This window comes from Ascaphus truei, chromosome 1 (genome assembly GCF_040206685.1).
Source record: "Ascaphus truei isolate aAscTru1 chromosome 1, aAscTru1.hap1, whole genome shotgun sequence".
NCBI classification, from domain to species: Eukaryota; Metazoa; Chordata; class Amphibia; order Anura; family Ascaphidae; genus Ascaphus; species Ascaphus truei.
Genome location: NC_134483.1, coordinates 102,709,480 through 102,736,522, shown reverse-complemented (window position 1 = coordinate 102,736,522; position 27,043 = coordinate 102,709,480). Strand labels below are relative to the sequence as shown.

At 43.1% G+C, this 27,043-nt stretch overlaps 1 protein-coding gene and 1 long non-coding RNA gene across 6 annotated transcripts in view; one reads left to right on the top strand and one right to left on the bottom strand.

The window, feature by feature from the left end:
- Positions 1-24,206, bottom strand: part of LOC142490458 (uncharacterized) — a 38,088-nt gene extending 13,882 nt beyond the window's left edge. Inside the window, exons 1-4 of one of the 3 annotated variants that reach the window (XR_012800067.1) lie at positions 23,212-24,206; positions 19,371-19,931; positions 14,284-14,379; positions 7,215-8,693 (exon numbers count right to left, since the gene is read on the bottom strand). This is a non-coding gene — a long non-coding RNA (uncharacterized LOC142490458). Of the gene's footprint in view, positions 1-7,214; positions 8,694-14,283; positions 14,380-19,370; positions 19,932-23,211 lie in introns of those variants that run through there. The other 2 variants (XR_012800063.1, XR_012800069.1) reach the window with 2 other exon arrangements.
- TMEM161B (transmembrane protein 161B) overlaps positions 23,987-27,043 on the top strand; it is a 36,029-nt gene continuing 32,972 nt past the window's right edge. The window contains exon 1 of one of the 3 annotated variants that reach the window (XM_075592760.1): positions 23,987-24,007. In XM_075592760.1, coding sequence (XP_075448875.1) covers positions 23,993-24,007 — 15 coding nt within the window. In that variant the 5' untranslated portion in view covers positions 23,987-23,992. Of the gene's footprint in view, positions 24,008-24,203; positions 25,439-27,043 lie in introns of those variants that run through there. The other 2 variants (XM_075592768.1, XM_075592776.1) reach the window with 2 other exon arrangements.

The window sequence follows — 27,043 nt, the reverse complement described above, 5'->3', positions numbered from 1 at the left end:
GCTGCGCTGAATTTCACGGAGGGATAAGGGCTAAGACTGTCAACTTTGTAATCAATTATTTCTGTTGTTACAACTTTGAGTGTTTATATTGCAATCTGAGTGCTATATGTTCCAAATATGATAAATACATCACTAACAATAGGTTTTCCTAGTACAACTTGCCAGCGATGTTAGAGCTGGGCTGTTACGTGTAACAGCATTCATATGTGAGTTTAGCAACAGGGATTCCCCTCTATTTATCTCTGAGTAATGCTTGGTGCATTGCAGTCTATTACCTACCTTCGCTGGATAAATATATATGGTCACCAGATTGGGCTAAAATAGCTATAAAGACTATACAACCTTATATATAAGTATATGAGTCTCATCTATGTGGATACAACTTCATGAAATTAGGGCTGTTTATTTATCACAGCTGTGAAGTATATTGATTTATCCTCCTTGTGACTAGTCAGTTAACACCACGTGGGATTTTAAAATTGTTGTTGTTTATTTTAATTTGTGTCACCTATATCACTTATGGTTTTTCACGTTATATCATCACTGTATAAAATATAAATATAATGTTAATGTGGTGTGCACCACAAATGTACTATCTGTGGGTGATTCTGTGACTTTGTCACACCTTCATTCAATTGTTAATTCTTTACAGAGTATAATTAAAGCAACATGGAATGTGCCAGAGGTGAGAGAGGTTAAAAAGGTGAGTTATGGTGGGGCTTAGGCCGGGGCCATAGAGGCTTCAGGAGAGCGGAGGCGCGCTAACGCTGAGGCTCGTCTGCTTGTCAGCGCGATTCCACGGACTTGCAGGTGAGCCAGCGTGCGCTAAGGGAGCCGGGGGGGAGGTGGTTGGAGGCGGGGCAGTGAAGTCCCTGAGCCAATCGCCCGTGACGCACTGACGTCAACGTCACGGCGCCGACGTCACTGCGCTGTGACGTTGACGCTGCTTCAGGCTGATCGGATGTTTTCAGCCGACAGCGCGCTGAAAAACAGCTTGGTGTCGACTGAAAATTCCAAAGCCTCCACACGTCTGCGGACGCTCGCGTGAGCCCCCTCTCAAGGCATCCTCATTGAGGATGCAGGGGCTCAGCGCTGAGCGTCCCCACGGCTCAGCGCGGCCTGTCCTTCTATGGACTCGGCCTTAGTGTGGCAGAGCGGGAGCGATAAACATGTAAGGCAATAAGGTCAATGGGGCTGTTGGTAGGGTGAGAAGAGCAGAGGGGGAAATGATCTGAGGGTGTGTTTAGGTGTGCTAAGGGAAGTAGGTGGTGTGTGGAGATTGATGTGAAGAGATATCATGTCTGATGGCCTCATTCTCATCTGTGAAGTAGGAGGAAAAGACTTGGGCCATGAGGGATGAAGGGGGGTGCTGGAGTATTTTGACAGAGAAGGGAGTTAAAGGTGACACATAGGCATTGAGGATAAGAGGGCAGGGTTAGTATGAAAGAAGAAAAGTAGGTGTGGTTGGCAAGGTAAGGGACAGTGCTACATGAGGAAAGTTTACAGTTATAGAGGAGGAAATTGTCTTCAGAGCGTGTTTTCCTCCAATTTTTCTCCACTGGCTTTCATGAGGAGCTAAGGGACTGAAATATTATGAGATTTTTCACATTTGCGCCTGGTCAAGTTTTCCTTTTTCTTTGCGTTAAATCCTCCAGGTCTGAGGTGGAATGAATCTCTGCTGCTAAGACACCTTTGCCAAATGTAAGAAGTAAAATAAACAAGCTTCATACATACTGTATATGCCCTCGGCAAAAATTGATGCTGATCAAATCGTTTTGCTCTGTGTTTTAGCACAAATTGCTCCATCTTAATACAAATCCCCCAAAGTGTTTGCTGATGTATGTGGCACATTACAAAATATAGAATTAATCTCGCTAAACCAAAGTCGGATAAAGACAGAAAAGGACATATTTTCAATATATTGCTTGATACCACCTGACCCTTTATTTTATATTTACATTTAAAAGGGCTCTAGCTATATACAATATTTATTTATACAAATGATACAATTGAATCAGCGATGGCTTTTCTGCTATCGTTTCATACAAAGGAATAGAAAACGAAAGTACAAACAAAATATTGTATCTAACTTACACCATAATTGGATGTAGTACAGTAAAATATAATTTTCCTTTTTGATGCATTATTCAGAATTCCTGCTAAGTATTTGGACTATTATTTTTAAGTTTGGGTTTTGAAAGGTAATAATAGAGTGCACTCCATTAAGAGTTGAGAGACTTCATTGATCTGAAGAACAGTATCATATAATTTTTTTACGCTAAAATACAATTTTAGGTCTTGTGTTTTTAGACACTTAAACTGCCTCATACTCATTTTGGAGTAAGAAGGAATTGCAAAAAGCACTACATTCAAGACTCTGTTCAAATACAATTTATTAAAAAGCGTTATTTAGATTAAAATCAGCTAATTTAATCAGCAGTATGTAGTCTAGCAATGATATTATGAAAGTAGTTGTGGAAAATAATTTTGTTAAGAGCAGGGTATTTTGTTAAGAGCACTAGGGCACTGTAAGGAATCCACTTCTGGGTTTGGCTGAAACCCATTCCTTACAGAGTGTGACAGGGTGAATGAACGTCACCAGCCATATACCTGGAAAACCTATGTTTAGGCTTGTAATGCAGCAGTGACGAGGTTAAGTTGAGAAGGGCTGCTTAATTAGTCTGATCCCAGCTGCATAATCAAGGTGTTAAAACCCCAGGCTTTACACACATGCAGGAGAGCTGGTCAGGAGAGAGGTTTTGAAAGTACTGAGGAGATTGCTGCTATAAGGTCTGTTTGCAAAGTATTTGTTTTATGAACTGTTGTGTCCTGCATACTGAAGAGAAGCTGCTTTGTTTGCCATGCTGAAGAGAAACTGCTTGGTTTGCTCTGCTGAAGAGAAGCTATTTTGTTTTGTCTGCTGAAGAGAAGCTATTTTGTTTTGTGTGCTGTATGTTTTTTTAAGGCTAAATAAATAAGCCTTGTCAAGAGACCCCGCGTGTGTAGTTGCATGTACCCTGCAACATATGATGTCAGAAGGGCCGGGATTTTGAAAGGCCCCTACAGTAAAAAGGGCCACACACACACAAGAATGAGAAAAATGGAAGAATTTTTAAAAGAGTTTCTGTGCCAGCAGGCCCAACTACAAGCAGAGAGAGATGAAAGACTATTGCAGCAGCAGGCAGCACAGGATGAGCGGATGGCCAGGCTGCTGACCCAATTCCAGGGGTCTGCCCGTCCAGAACCTGCAAACAAATCCCCGGTTCTCCTGAGGAAAATGGCTCCGAACGAGGATCCAGAGGCTTTTCTACTGACGTTTGAAAGGGTTTCGTCCCGATTCTATTGGCCAGGGATGCATAGTGATATTGCTAAGTTATGTGCGGCATGTCCAGAGTGCCAGCTAACTAGTCCAAAGGGACAAAAACCAGCCCCTTTGGTTCCTCTACCCTTGGTGTCAGTTCCCTTTGAGAGGATTGGGGTAGACTTGGTAGGACCTCTAGAACCTTCTGCGAAAGGACACAGGTTTATTCTTGTAATAGTTGACTATGCAACACGATATCCGGAGGCGTTCCCCCTGAGAAAAGCAACGGCGAAGCAAGTAGCCAACAAATTGTTGGAGCTGTTCTCACGGGTTGGACTTCCCCAGGTTAGTTGACAGACCAAGGTACAAATTTTATGGCTAAACTGATGCAGGATGTCTTAAAATTACTAGAGGTCAAGTCTATTCGGACATCGGTCTACCATCCACAGACTGACGGATTGGTGGAAAGATTTAACCGAATTCTAAAAGGGATGCTGAGGAAATTTGTAGATTCAGAGGAGAGCCTGGGATGAACTTCTCCCTTTTCTGCTGTTTGCAGTGCGGGAAGTTCCCCAGGCCTCCACGGGATTCTCTCCATTTGAACTGCTGTTTGGTCGCCAACCCCGGGGTATCCTAGACCTCCTAAAGGAGTCCTGGGAGGAACAGCGGTCCCCTTCTAAGAATACCCTGCAATATGTATTGGACCTTAAGAAGCGCCTAGATGTGGTCGGCCATTTTGCTAGGGAGAATCTTAGATCAGCCCAGGACAGTCAGGAGAGACATTACAATCAAAATGCTTGTATGAGAGTGTTTCACCCAGGAGATCAGGTGATGATGTTGTTACCCAGTTGTGAGAGCAAACTCCTAGCCAAATGGCAGGGCCCATTCGAAGTACTCCGCCGCACGGGTGATGTGGATTACGAGATCGCTCAACCAGGGTCCAGGAAGGGTAAACAAATTTACCATGTGAACTTGCTGAAACCCTGGAAGATGCAGTGGTCTCTATTCATCCACCCGGTGGAGGAGGAAACAGATTTGGGTCCTCAGCCCCCACGGGAGAACATCGTGGGTGACGATAAAATCCCAATGTGTAGACAGTTGTCCTCTGAACAAAAAGGGGACTTGTTAGAAATAATTACTGTACACAATTCCATGATGTTTTTTCTGATTTGCCAGGGCAAACTAATTTAATTTCACATGTGATCGAGACAGCACCTGGGGTAAAAGTACATTCCCGTCCTTATAGGTTGCCTGAGAGTCATAGGGCCCTGGTAGAGAAGGAGGTACAAGAAATGTTACACTTAGGAGTGATTGAGGAATCATGCAGTGAGTGGTGTAGTCCACTAGTTATGGTCCGTAAACCCGATGGGAAGGTAATATTTTGTGTAGACCTCCGAAAGGTCAATGCGGTATCCAAGTTTGATGCATATCCGATGCCAAGGGTTGGCGAGTTAATTGACGCCCTTGGTAACGCAGAATATATATCCACGCTTGACTTAACAAAAGGATACTGGCAAATACCTTTAGAGGAAAAGTCCAAGTGCAAAACAGCCTTTGCCACTCCCATGGGTTTATACCAGTTTGTGACATTGCCATTTGGACTGCATGGAGCCCCAGCCACATTTCAGAGACTCATGGATAAAGTGCTGAGACCCCATAGGGCTTATGCCACAGTCTACCTAGATGACATTGTCATTTATAGTAAACACTGGCAGGCCCATCTAAATAGACTGAAAGCGGTCCTCAAATCTCTAAGAGAGGCAGGGCTCACAGTCAACCCTAAGAAATATGCCTTAGGTAAGGCGGAAAACAAATACTTAGGGTATGCAGTGGGAGGTGGAAAAGTAAGGCCACTAGCCGACAAGGTAGTTGCCCTGAAAGAAGTTCTGACCCCCCAAACAAAAACGCAGGTACGCTCTCTGCTGGGTTTAGCAGGGTACTATCGGCGGTTCATCCCCAACTACTCGGAAGTTGCAGCCCCATTAACGGACCTCACAAAAAAGTGTGCCCCTACACAAGTGGTATGGTCAAGGGAGTGTCAGAGAGCCTTTGAGGGCATAAAAAGGTGTCGATCAGAGTGTCCCATCCTTAGAAGCCTAGACTTCAACAGGCCTTTTGTAGTGCAAACCGATGCATCAGAAATAGGGCTAGGGGCAGTGTTGTCACAACCGCTTGAGGGAGTGGAACATCCAATCCTTTTTCTGAGTAGGAAATTGTTCCCGAGGGAAAAAAAACTACTCAGTGATTGAGAAGGAGTGCCTCGCAGTAAAGTGGGCAATCGAGGCTTTGAGTCATTACCTGGCAGGAGTCCATTTTACTCTGGTGACGGACCATGCTCCATTAAAGTGGTTAAATAGTATGAAGGACTCCAATGCTAGATTGACCAGGTGGTATATGGCCCTCCAACCCTTCTCATTTGAGATTCAGCACAGACCTGGAAAAGAAAATGCTAATGCTGACTTCTTTTCTAGAGAAGGAGTGGATGATCGGGCTTCAGCCGTGCGTGGCCCCAGCCACACACTAACAGGGGAGGAATGTGACAGGGTGAATGAACGTCACCAGCCATATACCTGGAAAACCTATGTATAGGCTTGCAGTGCAGCAGTGACGAGGTTAAGTTGAGAAGGGCTGCTTAATTAGTCTGACCCCAGCTGGATAATCATGGTGTTAAAACCTCAGGCTGTACACACATGCAGGAGAGCTGGTCAGGAGAGAGGTTTTGAAAGTACTGAGGAGATTGCTGCTATAATATCTCTTTGCAAAGTACATGTTTTATGAACTGTTGTGTCCTGCATGATGAAGAGAAGCTGCTTTGTTTGCCATGCTGAAGAGAAACTGCTTGGTTTGCTCTGCTGAAGAGAAGCTATTCTGTTTTGTCTGCTGAAGAGAAGCTATTTTGTTTTGTCTGCTGAAGAGAAGCTATTTTGTTTTGTGTGCTGTATGTTTTTTTAAGGCTAAATAAATAAGCCTTGTAAAGAGACCCCGCATTTGTATTTGCATGTACCCTGCAACACAGAGCTATGCAGTTTCTAGACAACTCCCCCTTGAATCTGCAATCAGTATCACCTGTGCTTGCAATCACTGAAGCTCTGTACAGAAAAAATACAAAAAAACAGCGCACAACGCTCATAGTGTAAAATTGTAAAATATATTAGCAATAAACAATTGAGGTAAGTATTCTGCGTATATCAATTAATAGTTATAACAGCATGTCAGGGATATGTTACCCATGCACCAACCGCAGGAGGGACATCAAGGTAGGGTGTCAGCAGATGCTTCCCAAGCTCTTTCACTCCAACGAAGTCTCATCGGTAGGTAGGTGTTCATATATCAGTCCTTCTTAGGCAAGTCTGTTTTAGTGCAGGTATATCAGTTCCAAGGTGATATTCCTTATTACTAGCACAGAGTTCAGACAAGGGAGAAGTGTGATAGCACTATGCACTCTGCAACCACGTCCTGCTGCTTCTCCATCTGCCTCCCGGTGACATCACTCGACCGCAACGCTAGAAGCCGCAAGCTCAATCTCTCACCGGTCACCGTTGGAGCAGGCAGTATGATGCCGCTGTGGAGCTAATCGATCACTTGGTTGGTATATGGTTGTGTATACTAAAGTTAGATCGTAGTAGCTCACTTCCCCCTCTCCCTTTTTCATCACTGCAGCTCTGTCTCTGTGCTCCGTCATTGGAGGAATTCCCTCACACCCGTCCTTTGATTGGCGCCCTGCCCTTCTTATACCAGGCTCTCCCTTTTCCTCATTACTGAGCATAAACCAAGTGCTACTTGGATGTAACTGTTTGCCACAAGCTACCTGTGTGACGATAGCCTCCACAGGTGCATTAATATTACACAAATAACTGGGTCTGAACTGAACGAGGCTTAAGATATAATAAAGTGATTTTATTCCTTAGGATAGGTGAACACACGAATAATACAGTAACAGACAAGAAGTACACTTACTCAGGGGTTGGGGAATGAGAAGTTAGATGTAGCATTTCTCTTCAGCAATCAGGTAATCATTCAGGTGATATCAGGTAACCATATCAGCAAACGAAGAACGAAGACTCAATGAAGACAAAGGATATATGGGGAACAGCAGTTTATAAACCTTTTGTCCCTCTATCCTTAACCTTAAGTACCTGTGATTGGTGGTCAATTATCTCCAGCCAATCTATGATGGGGGAAAACATTTTAGGACAGGCCCCCCTGCTAGCTGGCACATGCGCAGTAGAACTCTGGGGTCTCATTTCTGTAGCCCCCACCTACACATGGAATGCCAGCCAGTCTACCCATCTGGATCTCTAGCAAGATAACCTTTGTTGGAAGGTGATAACTGGGACACTTGGAGACTGCTCTGGTTTGAGCCTTCTCCGCCCTTAAATCATCAGAGAGGGTGACAAGACCCTTTGAACAATACTTAAATCCTAGACATTGGGGCGACTCTAGGGCCATCTGCTATCCTGGTATGCAAAGGAATTCAGCTGAGTCTTTGTCCATACCTTGGGACACAGGATTAAACATAAAACATAAACGTATTAAAATATCCGGTTCTATTGGGTCTAGCAGAACCAAACTTCCCAGTTCTCATGGCCGGAACTGGGACACCATATGGTCCAAAAAGCGACTTGCTACGACCTATGGAACCGGAGTTACACAAATGCACATTAAATCATTTTTCATTTTAATACAAAAATCTCCGCTAAAAAAGAAATCTCAGCTTTTCACTAAATCCCCATTGAAAACAACGGGCTTCTCCGCCATAAACTTTCAATGGTAAATTGCCGCCATTGAGGTCAATGGGGTTTCTCCGCCATTGAAGTCTATGGGAAAAGTCCCGAACCTTCAAGGGGGTCCATACTCCGTCGGGTTGGTCCAGGAGGGTCAAGGATGGTTCTGCAGTGATGCCGGAGCAGTGACTGCAGACACCCCAAACCTTGATCCGCTGGGCCCTCCGGAACCGGAGATATGGAGTACCAAAATACAGCATTTCACACTTAAGTCATTTTTCTGAGCCGTTTCTGCCGCCGCCGGCAAAGCCTATGGCGCGACCCGTTCTTCTCGGTTCGACCCTTATCGGGGGTCCAGGATTTGGGTACCCAGTTGTGGTCGAGTGGGAGGAAGCCTAGGAACTAGGGTCAAAAATAATTTTATTCCTAGGGGCCCTAGAACTGTTTATTCCCACGCCACTTGACGTTGACCTTGACTTGTTAGTGATCAAAGCTCTCCTATTGAAAATGTATTCGCTTTGCGGTTTGCGGTCTGGACGGCAGCCAACTTGTTCTTCGAAAGTTACCTCGAGGAACCTCCATTGAAGTCGATGGGCCCATTAACTTTCAATCGGAAACCGCCGCTCTCCCTCTCGGACGCCACCTGCTGGTCTTTACAGGAAACAGGACTAAAACAACAAGATTCTCCATTAGAATGCATGGAGCCCTAATGGCGGCCAATGGGGACCTACAAAATGGTGCCTGAAAAGGCGGGAAAACTTCACAAAGAGCTATAATCATTAAAGGACTATTAACCCTTGTGCTCCCGGATGGATTCCAGTGTGTGTGTGATGCAGACACTGATTAAACCAGACATTACAATGGAACAGGGGAACAGGGGAATACACATGTACATGTCATTACAGGGGTTAAATCACTGTTCTGGGTCTTAGCCCAGTTAACCCTTTGACTCCCAGGTGAGGTCAGGGGATGGCCAAATGGGGTGTAACCCCTTTAATCCCGGGCCACTCCCTTTCTCCCTCTACAACCTGCCTTAGCCATTCCTTGTTCCAGTGGCCTGCTGCATATCCTCCTTGCAGAGGCCTGCTTCCTGGTTCCTGCAGCCTGCTGCATATCCTCCTTGCAGAGGCCTGCTTCCTGGTTCCTCTGCTGAAGCACTGGATCACCAGTGCTAACCTTCGGTGTTCCTAGGCCGATCTGCTTACTCCCATTGCAGAGGCCCTCGTCATGGGCAGCTCCCATTCTTCACGCAGAGGCCATTCCTATGCTGCAGCTTCTACGCTGAAGCGCTATGTACCTGCCTTTCTGTTGCCGAACCCCAGCCTGGATATCGTTAACCCTGCCTTTTCCAACCCTGACCCCGGCTTGTTCACGGATCACTCTGCCTTCTCAAATCCTGAACCAGCTACGTTTGACCACGGAATCCATGGCCTAAGGTCGGTGTATATGCATCCCCACCTCAGCCCCGTGGTCCGGTCCCGGTTTGTGGCGAGCACGTCTGTTACAGGCACCTATCCAATAATCGGTGAAGCAGTTTCCCTATGCAGGAGATTTTAGTCCCTTTGATCTGAATGGAGATGAACTCTTCCCCAGCACTGGGAAGCAACGTGACACCGTATTGAATAGGGACCCAAAGGAAATACAGTTAAAAATACTTAAAAAAACTCTTACTTTACTCTGCTTGTTGGACTAAGGTGTGTCTGATTTTTTTAAAATACTGTACATGTAAAAAAAACTGTTACATGTACAGTAGGTAAATAGGGAAGATACTACCTTAAATCTATTTTTAAATTAACCCCAAATGTATGGCGAAAATATGCCTAAAGCTGAAGAATACGGTGCCAAAAGTGAGCTTTAAAGATTTTCAGAGACCACCAGTACATTGGGACAGGACTTGTGTATAGCTAGGGGTAGATACTACATTTATGTAAAAACAGGGAATGTTGCCACAATCAATGACCCTACAACAATAAAGTATGTTTTACTTTGGTGATACTTCCATTGAATGTGCATAGTTCTGCTGTATCAATTGATGCACTCCGAACCAGCATAACCAGAACTCTACATCTACATATAAGTGAGGGTCTCTACCCTCATCATTATTTATTTTAAGAAAAATGATCAAAGATACAAAAAAAGAAATGAGGTGGAGAGGAAAAAAAGAGTGCTTTGCTACAGATACCGAAATAGTGGAGGATACAAAGAAAGCAATTAACAGCATTAAAATATCTCAGATCTATATTCAATGTTAATATTGACCAAAATGTATACCAATCCTTCTAAAAATAGTTTCTTAAAAATAATCATAATATAATTTTTCTTTTATAGCACTGAGAATGTACGCAGCACAGAACATTTTGCAGGCAAAATGTATCACTTCCCCAAAAAGCTTACAATTTAATCTTGGTTTGAAAAAAGAGAAAAGCGCAGGGACATGCAATAATGCATTCAAAATGTTCTTGATAAGGTGTACTCCGTTATCTCGGTCGGTGACCTTCCACCCACTGCTGAGCAGTATGATTAGTAACAAGAAGTCTTTAGTCCTGATTGGGGATACTCGCAGCGTATGAAGTGGATCAAATCCACGAAACACGTAGGGCATTGTGGGACAATTGTTCCTGGATTCTGGACATTATCTTAGAGACTCCCCACTTGATTTCCTGTGCAAGCGACAGAGCGGTGATGTAGTAGATGCAGATATGAGCTTGCGCGACTGTGTCCCGGTGGAAGGCCACCTCTCCATGAACAGCTATCATGGAGTAAACCACCGCGAGTGAGAGAAATGGAGTCTGTATGCTTCTACCAACAGTGGCATCTATCTTTCCTGTGTGGAAGGGTTTGAAACATTGTTCTTGTTGCACTGAGGATTACAGACGGACAGGCCCGGAGAAACGCAAAGCAGAGGGACGTAGATCATTGCTGGAGCCTTGAGATACCAGTGACAATACCTAAAAGATTTGCTCTCCTTGAAGGGCATTACTATTGTATTGTTTTTTTGTGTTCATTGTATATTGTTAATGCACTATTGTGTGTCCCTGCACTTTTCTCTTCTTTTCAAATCTTTGTATATAGGTAATGAGCTACTTGAGATCACATGTGAGATATATCCTATATAGCAGGGGTGCGCAAACTGGGGGGGACAGCAGTTACAGAGGCCCCACGCTTCCCCAAGGCATTTAAATTAAATGCCGGGGAGCGCAGGAAGCCTCTGTAACTTACTCATCTTGGCTTCGGGCGACATGTCACCATGTGACATGACGTCAAATGGCTCCGAGGGGTTGTCACATTTGACGCCGGTTCCTACGTAAGTGGGGCGCGAGCACTGGGCCTCAGCAGGCGGGGGGGAGCAGCGCACAAGGTTTGCGCACCTCTGTTATAGAGGAAGACTGTGCAAGCCAGAGGACTTTGAATAATATTCTTTTTGATTCATATATACTTACATTTTTTTCACTTGATATTCATAGATAGTATTGGTAATACTTTGGACACTTTTTACATATTTTTTGACACTAAGTTTCTTTTACATACATTTGTGATTTATTTTGTTGCAACATATTGATTCTATGTTTGATATATATTTTTTGTGTTGAACACCGTTTCAGTAAGTGCTAAGAATAATGGTACTATACTTCATTAATATTAATATATTCATACACTTTTTCACTTAGTGCACAAAGATAACGTTTTTTCAAATCTAATCTGTGACTGAGGCACAGGGAGATAAAGTGAAATTATCTCCCCAGGTCACATGGAGAGCTGACACTGGGATTCAAGTTCACCCACTTCAAAGGCAGTGTTTTTACACTGAGCTACTCATGTATTTAACAAAATGTGGAAATCAAGAATAGACCAATGAATTCCTTTTCATTAGCATTATGTAAAAGTGGAGGGGTTAAAACATCACATATCACACCTCTGCCTCAGGTTTCTGAACTACATCCTGTAGATGGTGCCTATCTGTGTATGCAAATGTCATCGATTCCCCTCCACTCCCATTGAGATATGAGGGACCACATTCTTTTTTTCCATTTGAATTCCTGTCCTATATAGAAAGAGTGGGATCTAGCCCAATAGGATGTTTTGGGTTATATGTACTGTATCAAGGCAAAACTGATGCAATTCTGGGGCCATAAAAATGTTGGGAACCACTGTTGTAGGGTAAGACAACATTTTTCCATGAATACAATTTACATATACAGTCTGGATATGTATTACCCTATTACCCTTTACCACTTCTGGTCATACCAGAGTCCTCTGCGTTCCAGAGTCTACCAGTCACCTAAAGTTCCCCCATTACCCTGGACAGGTATTTACAAGCCCCTCAAATTAGCTGTTCCACATGCATAAATATGTGAGAATTAACAATCAATGGAGGGGAAGCCCGTGGTCACGTCCACTTTTACCACAATTAGAACATTTAGGTTGAGGTTTAGGCGAAGTATGGCTGGAGAGAATCGGCCACGTAAGGGTTTTCCAAATTCAGAGTCCTGGTAAACCCTTTGAAAGTTAGTCGCCCAGGATACTCTTTTTTCCCACTGGTGTGGAGTGAACAAAGGAGCATGTGAGGGCAAAGAGGACATTTTCATCCTTTGTTCTCTTCATGTAGTCCCTTTTAATCTGTCCCCTAGCTTCCCATTGGGTAGGTCTTGAGTTGGGATATCCCATGCAGCAGTTCAATCCCAAGGCATAGAAAATGAATCTGAATCCAAGTAATTTTCCACCACACTCACAGCCCAAGTCTACACTCTTTCTGGCTTCTATAGGGAGTACCTGGTCAAACTGCTCTAGTACACTCCTATCCAGAATACTGTCTTTTGACTGCTTTTCCTGTGGCAATGGCGAAAGTCTTGGGCAAAGGCTCCAGGACGCCTCCCTGTGGTGAAATTCTCTGTGTGGATGCTTTGGTGTAGGCATCCAGGATAGCTGCTTTGAACCTAGTAATAATCCATTGCTGCATTGCTCCCAAGGGACAGGTATGCAGCTTTGGCCTCACCAATTAGATAAGGGGCCAACATAGTTCAACACTGGTCCTGGAGCCACAGTAATACGATGGCCACATGGTCAAAAGTGGTTAGATAGGCTACCACCAAATGTAGACAGGTGCTTGGTAGAGAACAGCAGAAGTCACAGAAGTGTCAAAGTAAATGGCTTTTATTTAAGCAAATACACAAAACAGCTATCTTCAGTGTATCAGGGGTTAAAGACAAGGAACAAAAAGTCCAGCATCCACTTGGTAATCTCTGTACATTAAAGCCATTCCCAGGGTTAGGGAGCTTAATTGTATAGTGAGGCACTTCAAATAAGAGTTAGGGTTGTTAACACAGTTCAACACAATTTACCCTTGGTGGTCTTGAATTCCAAGCAGCACAGATATACAGTTGCCTCTTCTTTTCTCAGACCAAGTGTTTCTCTTTGCAGAGCAGTAATCACAAAGCAATATTACAGTCTTTCTGGCACAGTGCTCTGTAACAATACAATGCTTTTGCTCCAGCATTCTATCAGAAACTTTCTCAGAAACAGAGATAACTTTAAGGCTGCTGGAGAGATCTTTTACCAGACTCTGTCCTAATGAGCAGCCCTCAGCCCACCTGTGAATTGTGATTACCTCTGTAAACGTCATGGTAGGTTGGTGTCCTGGTCTAGATTCCCTATACATACTGTATATAGATTTGTAATATTTCCTGTTGACAAAACAAACTACCCTGTCACAGGGATAAACAGGACACCAGGGTGTAACAGGCTGTCCAGAAAGAACTGCATTCTGAGAACATTGGGGAGGATGACAGAACTCAGGAAGTAAAATGATTGGAAAATGGATTTAATTAGGCAGATACAAGCAATCCTTGGTAAACAGGATAACAGGCAAGGTAAAAAAAAACAGGACTGGCAAACAAGGACAGGACTGGGGCATGGACAAGGGCACGAGCATTGGCAATTAACAGGAACATGGACTGGCGAAAAATAAATAAACATTGCAGCCAGAATAACTCCACGAGTTTTCAGAATACTGTAATTCCTGACTAATCCCTGATGCACAGGTCTTACATGCATGTTGTAGCACTTCCCAGAGTGGCTTGGAGAGATTAGCCATCCATACACTAAAAGATGTGGTGTTAGTGTGAGTGAGCGGGAAGAACCTCTCACTCAATGTTATCCCACAACAGAAACAGTGCCTTAAAGCTGCAGTTCAGGTTCCCGTTTTTTTTTTTTTAGTTTTTTTTTAACTTCAATAGTTTAATGTGGGCGATCTCTACTTACCTAAAGAAAACTGCATAGCTGCCGGTCAATTCGTTCTCTGGCTATTGATGGGCAAAGTTTGGCGACATCTCTAAATATGGGGAATGTAAATCGTTGCTATAGGAACAAGCATGCGTGTTAAAATAGAATACAAGAAAATTGGTCTTTCAAAGTTGTTTTTTTTAAAACAGAAAATGCTAAAAGTATTTTTTCTTACTACAGAACTGATTTATTAAAAAAAAAAAACACACATGCAGGATATTGCTTGAACTGCAGCTTTAAACTCAACATGGCTAAAACAGAGCTCCTCATACTTCCTCCCAAACCTGGCCCTACTAACTCCTTCCACATTACTGTGCCATCTATATTCTAGGGACGGATTGCACCTCAATGAAGAGGGATCTTCTGTGCTAGGGGGGAGAATGCTAAAAAGGTTGGAGATTTTAAACTAGGATGGAGGGGGGAGGGGAATGAAACAGATAATGAACTAAATGGAATAGATGAGGATACAAGGTGGTATGGAGGTAGAATGGGGGCAAGTGCAAGTTTGACAAGCAGTGAGATACCCATAGTAAATACAGATAATACTAGAAAACTTCTAAAGACTAAACCAAGTGGGAGCAGAAAGGAAGGAGCAGATAAGATAATAGTACAGGCTGAAAAAAACTGAAATGCATGCTTGCTAATGCAAGAAGCCTGACAGATAAAATGGGGGAGCTTGAATTAATAGCTACAAGGGAGCAGTATGATATCATAGGCATTACTGAAACATGGTGGGATGAAACTCATGACTGGACAGTTCATTTAAAGGGGTATTCTCTTTTTCGGAAGGATTGAACAAATAGAGGGGGAGGTGGAGTATGTCTATATGTTAAACCAGATCTAAAACCTATTATAAGGGATGATGTCTATGAAGGGAATGAGGAAAATGTAGAGACCTTGTGGATAAAAATTAGCAGTGGAGGTAAAAGTATAAAGAAAATGTTTGTGGGGATATGCTATAAACCACCAAATATCTGTGAGATTGAGGAAGCTAAAATACATTTGCAAATGGAGAAGGCATCAAAACTGGGTCATGTTTGCATAATGGGGGATTTTAATTATCCAGACATAGACTGGGGCAATGAGATTAGCGTTACTACAAAAGGAAACAGGTTTTTGGGGGTGCTTAAAGATAATTATATGACCCAAATTATTGAGGAACCAACCAGGAGAGGGGCAGTTCTGGATTTGGTCATATCAAACAATGTAGAAGTAATAACAAATATTCAAGTCCTGGAACATTTGGGTAACAGTGATCATAACATGGTCTCATTTGAAATAAATTATCAAAAAACAGATTACTTGGGTTCAACAAAGACTTTAAACTTTAGAAAGGCAGATTTTAATAAACTGAGGTCTAATCTAGTAGTAATACAATGGGATGATGTTTTTGCAGGGAAAAATGTAGAAGATAAATGGTCAGTCTTTAAAACATTGTTAGAAAAGCAAACTTATCAGTGTACACTGGCGACACACTTTATTCGAGCACGGCTAGTCCCGCGAATTCGGGTATACTCGGGTGTATTCAGGTTTCTGATAGTTTTCTGCCAGAGTGCATTGCGTTATTTTCCGGCAGGAATTTAAGCTTTTTATTCCGGCTGGTTACAATACTGCAATGCCGTCAAAATACACATGGTGGCGCTTGCGAGCTATTCTCTGTGAAGCCGTCCCCTATAATGAATTGTAATGCAGTATATATACTGTATACTGTATATATATATATATATATATATATATATATATATATATATATATATATACTGTATAACAACAACCCCTGTAAGCCCTAACATACAGTACTGTACAGTACTGTACTGTACTGTACTGTATATGCACATACATAAATGATACTACTGTATGGGCGGCGGGGGCGAGATGTGTTTGCAGCAGAGAGAGATCCGCTGCTCTCTCTCTGCGCAAACATCCGCACATTAAAAATTATTTGAAATACATTTTTATTGATAGTGTAGATGTGCAGGTGGTCTCCGGAGCTGAACCGCGTTGGTTTTAGGTCTGGGGACCCCGTGCCCCCCGAGATACAGGCCCCTTTAGGGGGTGCCGGTATCCAGCTCTGCGTTAAAAGCCCCGATCACGTGACCGCGGCCTGTAAACCAAGCAGAGCAGAGGGATACCGGCACTCCTTAAAGGGGCCTGTATCTCGGGGGGCACGGGGTCCCAAGACCTGAAACCTGTGCGCTTCTGCTCTGGAGACCCTCTGCACATGTACACTATCAATAAAACACATACAATATACAGTATAAATAAACACTCGTTCTTTACCTTAGCGTCTATGCGCTATGGTAAAGAAGCATTATTTTAATAATATTGTAAAGTGAGCAGGGGGTTCCCTGAGCCAGAAATTAATGCTCAGGGAACCCCCCCCCCCCCCTGCTCTTGATCAATATTATTAAAAATACGGAAAATGCTGCGTCATTACCATAGCGGATAGCCGCTAAGGCAATGAAGGGGTTAACCCACCGTGCCCGCTTTATTGTGTGTAGTGGGGATGGGTGAGGGGGGTATTTGGCCCTTGGTGTGAGTTTAGGACTTGCGGGAGGGGGGGGGGGGGTTGCGGGTGCACTTAACCCCTTCACGACCGTAGCAGTTAATACCGCTACGGTCATGAAGGGGTTAAGCCCTCCCGCTACCCCCGCCCCCGCAAGCCCTCCCCAACCATCGTTGGGGCGAATACCCCATTCACCCACCCTCCCGCAACCCACAACAATAAAATACACACAGCAGCCGCCAAAAAATAAATAAATAAATGACAATAAATACATTTGAAATACATTTTTATTGATAGTGTAGATGTGCAGGGGGTCTCCGGAGCTGAACCGCGTTGGTTTTAGGTCTGGGGACCCCGTGCCCCCCGAGATACAGGCCCCTTTAGGGGGTGCCGGTATCCCTCTGCGTTTAAAGGTTCCGATCACGTGACCGCGGCCTGTAAACCAAGCAGAGCAGAGGGATACCGGCACCCCCTAAAGGGGCCTGTATCTCGGGGGGCACGGGGTCCCCAGACCTGAAACCTGTGCGCTTCTGCTCTGGAGACCCTCTGCACATGTACACTATCAATAAAAATGTATTTCAAATGTATTTATTGTCATTTATTTATTTATATTTATTTATTAATTGTGCTGCTGCTGCAAGTCGTAAACTCACACCAAGGGCCAAACACCCCCCTCACCCCCAATAAAAAAAATTCACGCACAGCAGCCCCACAATTAATAAATAAATCTAAATAAATAAATAAATAAAATCTATGTAAAACCCCCTCCCCCTATTCTCGCTTTTAAAACGCCCTGCCTTCTCTCTAATCTATGTAAAAACCCCTCCCCCTATCCCCCTATTGTGTGTGTGCGTTAAGCTTCCCTGCAAGCTATGTAAAAAAACCTCCCCCTATTGTGTGTGTGTGTTAAATCTGCCTGGCCTGTGTTTCTGAGTGCTGAGTGCTCTGCGTTTAAAGGTCCCGATCACGTGATCGCGGCCTGTAAACCAAGCAGAGCAGAGGGATACCGGCACCCCCTAAAGGGGCCTGTATCTCGGGGGGCACGGGGTCCCCAGACCTGAAACCTGTGCGCTTCAGCTCCGGAGACCCCCTGCACATGTACACTATCAATAAAAATGTATTTCAAATGTATTTATTGTCATTTATTTATTTAGATTTATTTATTAATTGTGCTGCTGCTGCAAGTCGTAAACTCACACCAAGGGCCAAACACCCCCCTCACCCCCAATAAAAAAAATTCACGCACAGCAGCCCCACAATTAATAAATAAATCTAAATAAATAAATAAATAAAGACATGAAGAGAAATAAATATATACTGTACAGTATATACTTTGTATATATATATATATATACACTGTATATATATATATATATATATATATATACACAGTATACATATATACACTGTGTACATATATATATATATATATATCATACAGCTATATTTGTATATATATATATATATATATATATATATATATATATATATATATATATATATATATATATATACATACATACTGTATGTGAGTGAAAAGAGAAAAAAGTAACCCGTATGGGAGCACTCAGGTATGCAATTGATATATTTGTTTATTTATTTGACACAGTGCAAAAAGGGATGAATAAACAGTACATGATTTAAAAACACTTAAAAAAGAGGCATGGACCCTTAAACACTAATGAACAGCACTAGGGAACGACACACACTGTCAACCCTAAACATGAAAAGGATAGTGACTCAAAAAACACTAGGGAGAATCAAAGTGAATCACAATAGGTTACTGGGTTCAAAGGCACCTATACAACGCTAAGGATAATGCACACTACACACCAAAAGGTAGACTTGTCAAAGTATAAATGACAGTCTCAAAGCATCACACATCTGCATTAGCATACAGTAATATAACCAATGCCTACAGCACAAATCATGTGTAGGAAAGGTGGTAAGGTGGAATGAAATCCCTAGATGTGTAGAGCAATGAAGTTAATGAATAGCATACAGTATAAAACATAACTTTACAATCCACACAGTACATTGCATTTACAGTACATTGTATACTGTAAATGATGCATAGCATTAAATCTATGCACCATATACAGTACTGTACATTCTGCAAATGAATGTTAACAATATAATTGCAAGCTACTCTACCAGTAAATACAAACACTTCCAAACAAGTCAACTACAGTATTTTAACCAATCAAGTAAACCAAAATCAATATATACTGTAAGTACCAACCAGAAAAGACAATTTAAAACCAAACTAACCCTTACAATACCAAGGATTACATCTATCTAATTGTAAAAAACCTTATACATTATACACAGCATTGTTTAAAACCCCCTTCCCCCCTAATGTTTCTGTTAAGCAGATTACACTGAAGGGAGAGAGATATAAAGGCCTAAAGCCCCTTCCCCCCTAATGTTTGTGTTAAACAGATTACAATGAAGGGAGAGAGGGGGAGGGGGGGGTAGCGGGAGGGCTTCATTAAATTGATTATCTGGACTATGATGAAAGGGGAGATAATATATCAAATGGTGTATAAATGTCACTTACACAGCCTTGTGCAAGTACTATTGCATCAAGGTATCTTTTATTCTTCCTTTTCCCCTCTGGTATGGATCTCATTCGGTCTTTCTTGCGATCTTCCTTCTTTGGTCTACACGATGTCCTCCTTGCTCTTGCTTCAGTCTCTGAATCGAGGTGTTCCTCTCAAAACAAGGGAACAAGTTAGATCGAAACAAATACAAGTGTAAATACTGTATAATGGTGGCCGACAAAGGGAGGGAGAGAAGTCAAAAAGGGAATCAACAAATGGAGCAGAATTAACAGGAAGCACTCACACGGGCCAGTGTGAGTGTGATCCTGAAATGGTATCTTTTCTTCCCTCTCCAGTGTTGGTGATTTTGATTTCAAGAGTGGAAATCTAGATGCCTAGGACTCTCTCATAAGGCATCAGCAGGATATTCAGATGTGCGGAGGGTGGGTGGTGGAACAAGTATAAATAAATTAATACTCACATGGGCTAGTGTGAGTGCACACTCATTAAGGTATCTTTGTCTCAGGAGTCCTGGATAGATCCTGTTGGGGTCAGAGTCACAGGAGGGCACCACGAAGCTAAGGGGAAAACAAACCCCCACAAGGTCATAAAACATCTATATACATTTTTTCCCAACACTCCATATTGAGGTAGCGCCCGGGCACTTTTCCATTATACAGCAAATGGAAACTGAGTCTTTCTCTTCTCTTTCTCTTCAATTTCCCTACAGTACTCCATAAGAACGCAGGGCGTGATCTCACCTAGAAAAGGAGCACTCTTTCGGCATGATGTAGCCACTTAGTCATTGGGCACTCAAAGGGTAAAGTGTTTTTTCAAGAAGCGTGCTTTTCTATGGACAAATATTCTTATGTCTTTTTTGCATATAGAAAAAATTATATTAGAGCAGATTTTTTTCTGTGTGCCTTGCAATGCTTTTTTTACTTACATTTCTCAACAGAATCGGGTAGGAATCCTCAATGTTTTAGAGCACGGGTGCTAAAACTTTTAAGTTTGCGCCCCCGTCTCCGCTCCCCCTCCTTACCTGCTCTCGGGCTCCACGCGTCATATGACGTCACGACGTCATATGATGTGTTGCCATTTGACGCCACACAGTCATGGCGACGCATCAGAGAAGAGCCGGCTGAGAGCAGGTAAGTGAAGTTGCAGAGGCTCCGTGCCTCCCCGGCATTTAATTTACATGCCTGGGGGAAAATCGTAGGGGCTCTGCAACCGTGCGCCCCCCTTAGAAAATCCTGCGCCCCCCAGTTTGCACACCGCTGTTTTATAGCACCCTATCAAGGTGCTATATGTTCTTTTTGCACAAATTTGAATTAAAACAGATTTTTTTGGTGTGCACACTCATTTCTGTTCCCATAATTACAATACGTGGAAGATAAAGTACAAACAGTGGGTACAAGAGCCTCAAGAAAATAACATGAGGCCGTGCCCCAAAGATTACAATACCATGCAGCGGTTCCATTTTTGCGAAATTCTGGACGTAAGTCACAAAATCTAGTGAATAATGTAACTCCTAATATTATTTTCACAAATTCCTGAGCAATGTGATCTTTGGTGAAATTTAAGAAAAACCTGCTAACAATTGTGTGGTGGAAATTTGAAAACATTTGCACAAAGTATTGACAGCAAGAAAAAGTATTGCACAAGAAAAGGAAAGTCAAAGGGCCCAACCACAGAAATCATGTCCTCTATCAGAAATGCAACATAATCACCATTAAAATAAAACATACACTTATTTGTCCATGGATTATAAACTTATCTGGTATTTATTGCTACATAATAACTGTATGGAAAAGTAGCACTCATTCGCTGCAGTATGCCATAACATGGGCTCTTAGTATGCAGAGCTCTCTCTCGTCACGTTTGACCACTCATTAGCTAAAGTGTGCCATGTTATGTGCTTTGGGTGAGCAGAGCTCTCTCTCTCTCTCTGTCACATGTTTAGCGTATATAGAGTTGTTCACTACAAAGGAAGTGTGACTCATCAGTTTAATTATGCATTTGCTACAACACTCAGCAATGATTGGAGGAATCCTAACAAAACATGCTATAAATAAGAGCCTGGACTGGGTATAGAACCAGAAGATTCATCTAAGGACCGTGCAGGTGCCTCGCCAAGAATTGCCCTCGTTCTATTGGGACCAGACTAAACTGACAGGGGCTTCCCTGGGTGTTTCGAGCGGTTTTCCTGTTGTATGCTATTTAGCTGTGCAAGCTGTAACTGAGAACATAACGAAGCCAAGTAAAATCCCTTTTTGATTACATCTCTAAGACTGTCTACTGACTATGTGTGCAAATTATTGGCTGAATCCAGAATCTTTGCATTACAATAACATAGTAGTTAAAACATAGAATTTGATGGCAAATAAAACCACTTGGTTTACCTTCTCTGAGCACTTTCCTATCTGTTATAAAACCTCACACCGTTTGTTCAATACCTTTTTTTAAGTAATTAGCACTGAATTATGCATATCCAGAGCATTCGTGAATTCCTGTACACTATTTGCCTCTGCCACCTCTACTGAGGGACTATCTATAAATTCACCACCCTTTCCATAAAAAAGGACCTCCCATTTCGTGAGCCTGCTTCCCTCCAAATTCTGAGAATGATCTGTTGCTCTAGCACCCTACTCTCTCAAATATGGGAGTGTGTTGAAACCCTTAACACATTTAAAAGTTTCAAGCACCATTTCATTCAAAATTCTATTTTTTTTTTTTTTTTTTTAACTAAATCAGTTGTGTAGTAAGTATTACATGACACACTGCATTTTTTCCCACTCTTTATTGATAATGTATTAAGCTTCCTAGGAAGCTACACTGCCTCCTCTTTTGACTGTAGGCAGTCATATTACATGCCGTGGGAAGCAGGATCTTCATAACTCTATCACAGGAGAACGTATTGATCGGCAGCTTAACTACATTGCCATATACTGTAGGCAAGGAACTGCTGCATTTACAAAATTAAAAAACAAAAATTGGGCAAGAGGAAATGCCTCTTTAACTCACGATCACATGACTGTGGTCACTCCATCACTGATGGAAGGAGTAATCTTCCTTCCAGTCAACAGTTTGCCCTAACAAAACAAGCATTTTTTTTTTTACGTAGCTACTAAGTCATGCCTCCCTCCCGGGGGAACTCAAAGGGTTAAATCATATCCCTGCTCTTCCTTCTCTCCTGCAAGCTGTATATGTTGAGGTCCTTTAAAACTTTCCTTATGAGTTCTAAGTTGTGTCTGCCAAAGAAAGTAGGACGAGCATCTAAATAGTCAGCCAAGCTGATGTAAACCCTAAAAAGTGTTTACATTGTTAGCATGGAATTACGTTGCTATGCATAACCCAAAAATGTATTTGATGCAGCATGGATGTTTCATTATATAGGTTAACAAAATGTAGTATTTTCACTGTATGGGCAATTTAAATATTAGACTAATTTTAGATTTACTTATAATAGTTATAAATAAAACATACAATTCAGTTTTAATTGAAATTGTATCAAATCAGGTACTCAACATGAAGCAATGCGACAAAATTAATTTCAAGCAACAATTTATGCATCATACTGTATGTATGAAATCACGTAACAGCCTTCATACATGACATTATATTATGGTTTGTACAGCTTTTTAGCACTGCAATGTTGCCACATATGTGAATAAAAATTTAAACATGATCTTAGTACATCGGCCCCATGGTCTCCAGAACGAAACACAGTACTCCAGGTGAAGCCTCACCAATGATCTATAAAGTGGCATCACCACCGCTCTCTTTCTGCAGCTAACCCCTCCCTATACAAGCATACATCCTGACTTTCAGTATAATTTTTTTACAATGCTTGCCTACATCTTCTGTCAGTTGAAGTAATGTATCCCAGGTCCTTTTTCTCTATAGTAGTTTTATTTTTGTGACCCAAGATTATGATTTTTGCATTTCTTAAGCATTAAATTGTAGTTGCCACACACAACTATTCCTGCTACCTAACTATAGCATTATTTATTTTCCACCTGCAGTGCCAACCCAATGATAGATATGTGTAATTTGCACATTTTGGTCATGGAGAAAGCAGGAAAAACAATGTTGTGTTCAGCTAATAATAAGGGAAGTATCCAGGTTGCATCTACTTGATCACCTTATCAGAAAGTAAAACCTTCCCATGCTCATCTTGGTTCTAGTTATTTTCGGGTTCATGTGATTTTCAGTCTCTTAGGCTCAATGGATTCTCATTATCTTCCTTATAAAAGGGCTATTTTTCCGCCCAGGATCTCCAATCTCATTCGTGTTGCTCTATGGATATGAGCATCATATGCTAATGACAGGTGAATATGTTCTTTGCTCCCCTCCCCGGTCACTCTGTGCTTGTGTTTCCATGCAGTCCCTCACATGGCGGAAGCACCTGGCGGACATCTTTGATTTGGGCACAGTGCAGTGAGAGACTATCGCAAATCTTAAGAATACAGCGTTTTCAGATGGAAAACCAGACACAACAATCCTTAGCGGTGTCATAATGACAAAGGATAGGGGATTATGCATCCATTGTTCGTCCCTCCATTTCATCCTAAATCACACTGTGACCCAGCTATCAAGCGTTATCAGAACTCTGCCAGAGAAATGGGTTTCTATAGCAATGATGGACGCTCAGGTCAGTTACGTGATACGTTTTCTGCGTCAGCACGCTGACCTTCGCGAGCCAGCACGTTCTGAGACTTGATAACATCGCTCACATCCCTCTGGTGACTCAATGTTCTGTGCCGCGTCCCCCCTCCGCCGCAAGCACAGTGGGTCTAACCACACGCGGAGCATGCGCAGTAGCTCGGGGGCTTTTGCCTGCGTAGCTGCCCTTGTGTTTGCCTGTCCACAGCTAGGCACGAGCTACACCCCCGGCTGAGGTCGGTTACCCCAGTGAAACCCGGCCACTCCGCGCACGGCCGCCCGTAATTAGAATTGAAGTCCGGTATCCGCGAGCTGGCAGTGTCGGCGCGGCATGAGGCCACGACCCAAGGCAGAGATAGGGGCAGCCGCCATGTTGCTGGGTGATGGGGTCCTAGCGTGACCTCTAGCATAAGAAGTGTTGTGAGGAGCCGGTGACTGGAGAGAGACCGGTGCATCCGGCCCCCTCAGGACAGATATACGTTGCACGACTGGGCTGCACTCACTGAGACCTCTCTACACACTAGCAGGATTAAAGCTCGCAACCTGTGACTGCTACATACCTTACTGCACACTGACAGCTCCACGCTGCCCCCCCCTCTGACAGTCCACGCTGCCCCCCTCTGACAGTCAGTTCCACGCTGCCCCCCTCTGACAGTCAGTTCCACGTTGCCCCCCTCTGACAGTCAGTTCCACGCTGCCCCCCTCTGACAGTCAGTTCCACCCTGCCCCCCACCCCCTGACTGTCAATTCCACGCTGCCCCCCCTGACTGTCAATTCCACGCTGCCGCCCCCCTGACTGTCAATTCCACGCTGCCCCCCCTGACAGTCAGTTCCACGCTGCCCCCCCTGACAGTCAGTTCCACGCTGCCTCCCCTGACAGTCAGTTCCACGCTGCCCCCCCTGACAGTCAGTTCCACGCTGCCCCCCCTGACAGTCAGTTCCACGCTGCCCCCCTGATAGTTCCACGCTGCCCCCCTGATAGTTCCACGCTGCCCCCCTGATAGTTCCACGCTGCCCCCCTGATAGTTCCACGCTGCCCCCCTGACAGCCAGTTCCACCCTCTCCCCCCCGTCCCCTGACAGTCGGTTCCACACTTCCCTCCCTGACATCTCCACGGTGCCCCCCTGACAGTCTGTTAAACACTGCCCCCCTGACACAGCCTGTGACTACTACATCCTATCACACAGGTTGTGTATCTATTACATACACATTGTATCCTGACATAAAGCTTGTGCTTGGTCATGCACTACTTACTTTGACTCGCACCCTTACAACTTGTCTCTGTGTTGCACATCTCTCGCGTATGTTCAGTCCCCTAGGCCCTGTTCCTTTTCCTTTTTGTGTAAATTTATGATATGATATTGGTGCGAAAAGATCAGTTTTTTACAGTCACAGAGAGTGGGGCTGCAGCGGAAACATGGTGAGTCGTTGTCAAGAGTTATAAATGTAAACTGCTTCAATTTTAGGGACCTGCAACATAATGCAGGCCCCTCTGACATAAAAGTGGTTAAGGTATAAAGTGAATGTGAATCCAAATATTACTTTAAGGGCATAATTCTGAATTCGCTGTGTATAACAATGTTGATGTTTCAGAGGACGGTGACTTTATAATCATGACTTGTACCACTATGTTATTAACGTGGATCTAAGTTGGAAAAACAAGCGAAACCTGCCTTTGTTTTATTTCTTTGTTAACAGGTTACGTGACTTTATTTATTTATTTTACATATCCTTTTTGACTTGCCGAAGAAACACTGAATAAAGCGACTAGAGAGTTCACTTTGTGTGTTTTATAACTTCCATCATATGATGTGGTATATTCGTGAGTATCAAAATATATGAATTGGTACAAAAAATTGCTACGCATTATTAATTCAGTCCAACAATAGATCTATACAAGCCGTGATGTCACTATATAGAAACTATATACTTACTAATTACATGCCAAATACTTCTTAACTCCTCATAATAACCCTGATAGAGAAACATAACAATCACATGTTATCGTTTATGTAAAGCGCCAACATATTCCGCAGTGAGGTACAATGGGGGTACGGAGTGACATCAATTACACAAACAGAATGACATACAAGCACAAACAGGTAATGAGGGCCGTGCTCAAGCATTTACAATCTAGTGGGAATAACGGGTAATGTTGAAACAAAAGGTAAGTGGCTCCTCATTGCGAGATGGGCTGTGGGCCAGATGCACAGCTGGTCCCATTGAGGTTTGTGGGTGAGGGTGCTAGGCTGGAGTTTAGGCCAGCCTCTCATCTGGAATCAATAGCGTTGGGGAGGGAGTTGGTTAGGAGTATGGTAGATGGGCTTCCTTTTTGAAAGGTGAGTTTTTAACTTCCTGAAAGCTATGGGAGAGAGTGATGGTGCGTGGTAGGGAATTCCAGAGAGAGGGGACATCATGGGGAAGTCTTTTAGGCGGTATTGAGAGGAGGTGAAGCGAATTCATGGGCAGAATGGAGGGGGTGTTCATTGGTATATTTGGGGCGAGGGCTGAGATGTAAGGTGGTGCAGCAACTTGGAGAGCTGTGTAAGTCAATTAGTGTTTGAAATGTAATCCTAGAGGATATGGGAAGCCAGAGTAGGGATTTGCACGGTGGAGTGGTGAGGGAGGTAGTATATATATATATTTATATATATATATATCTCACCACGACTATTAAGGTTATGGTGGGTAAAAAAAATGACTAAAAGTCGTGGTGATTACCTACTCTTATCTCATTTGAGCAAATGTCAGTAAGCCAACCTCACACTGATGAGACCCATCAAGGTTGAAACATGTCTGTGAGTGGGTTAACTGACTTTGCATCTCCCAAGTCCTTGCTTAAAAGCTGTGTTTAAAGCAGCATGCATTGACTAAGGGTTGCTCATGTAATGTGAGCATGAGATAAAAAGTGGCACTGTGTGCTCATTTGCATGTCATTTCCCAGAATCCCTTGCTGCAGTGGAAGTGCTGTTTGCTGGGTGATAATGGTGAAAGACAGGGTTGCAGACCTGTCTAAGACATGCAA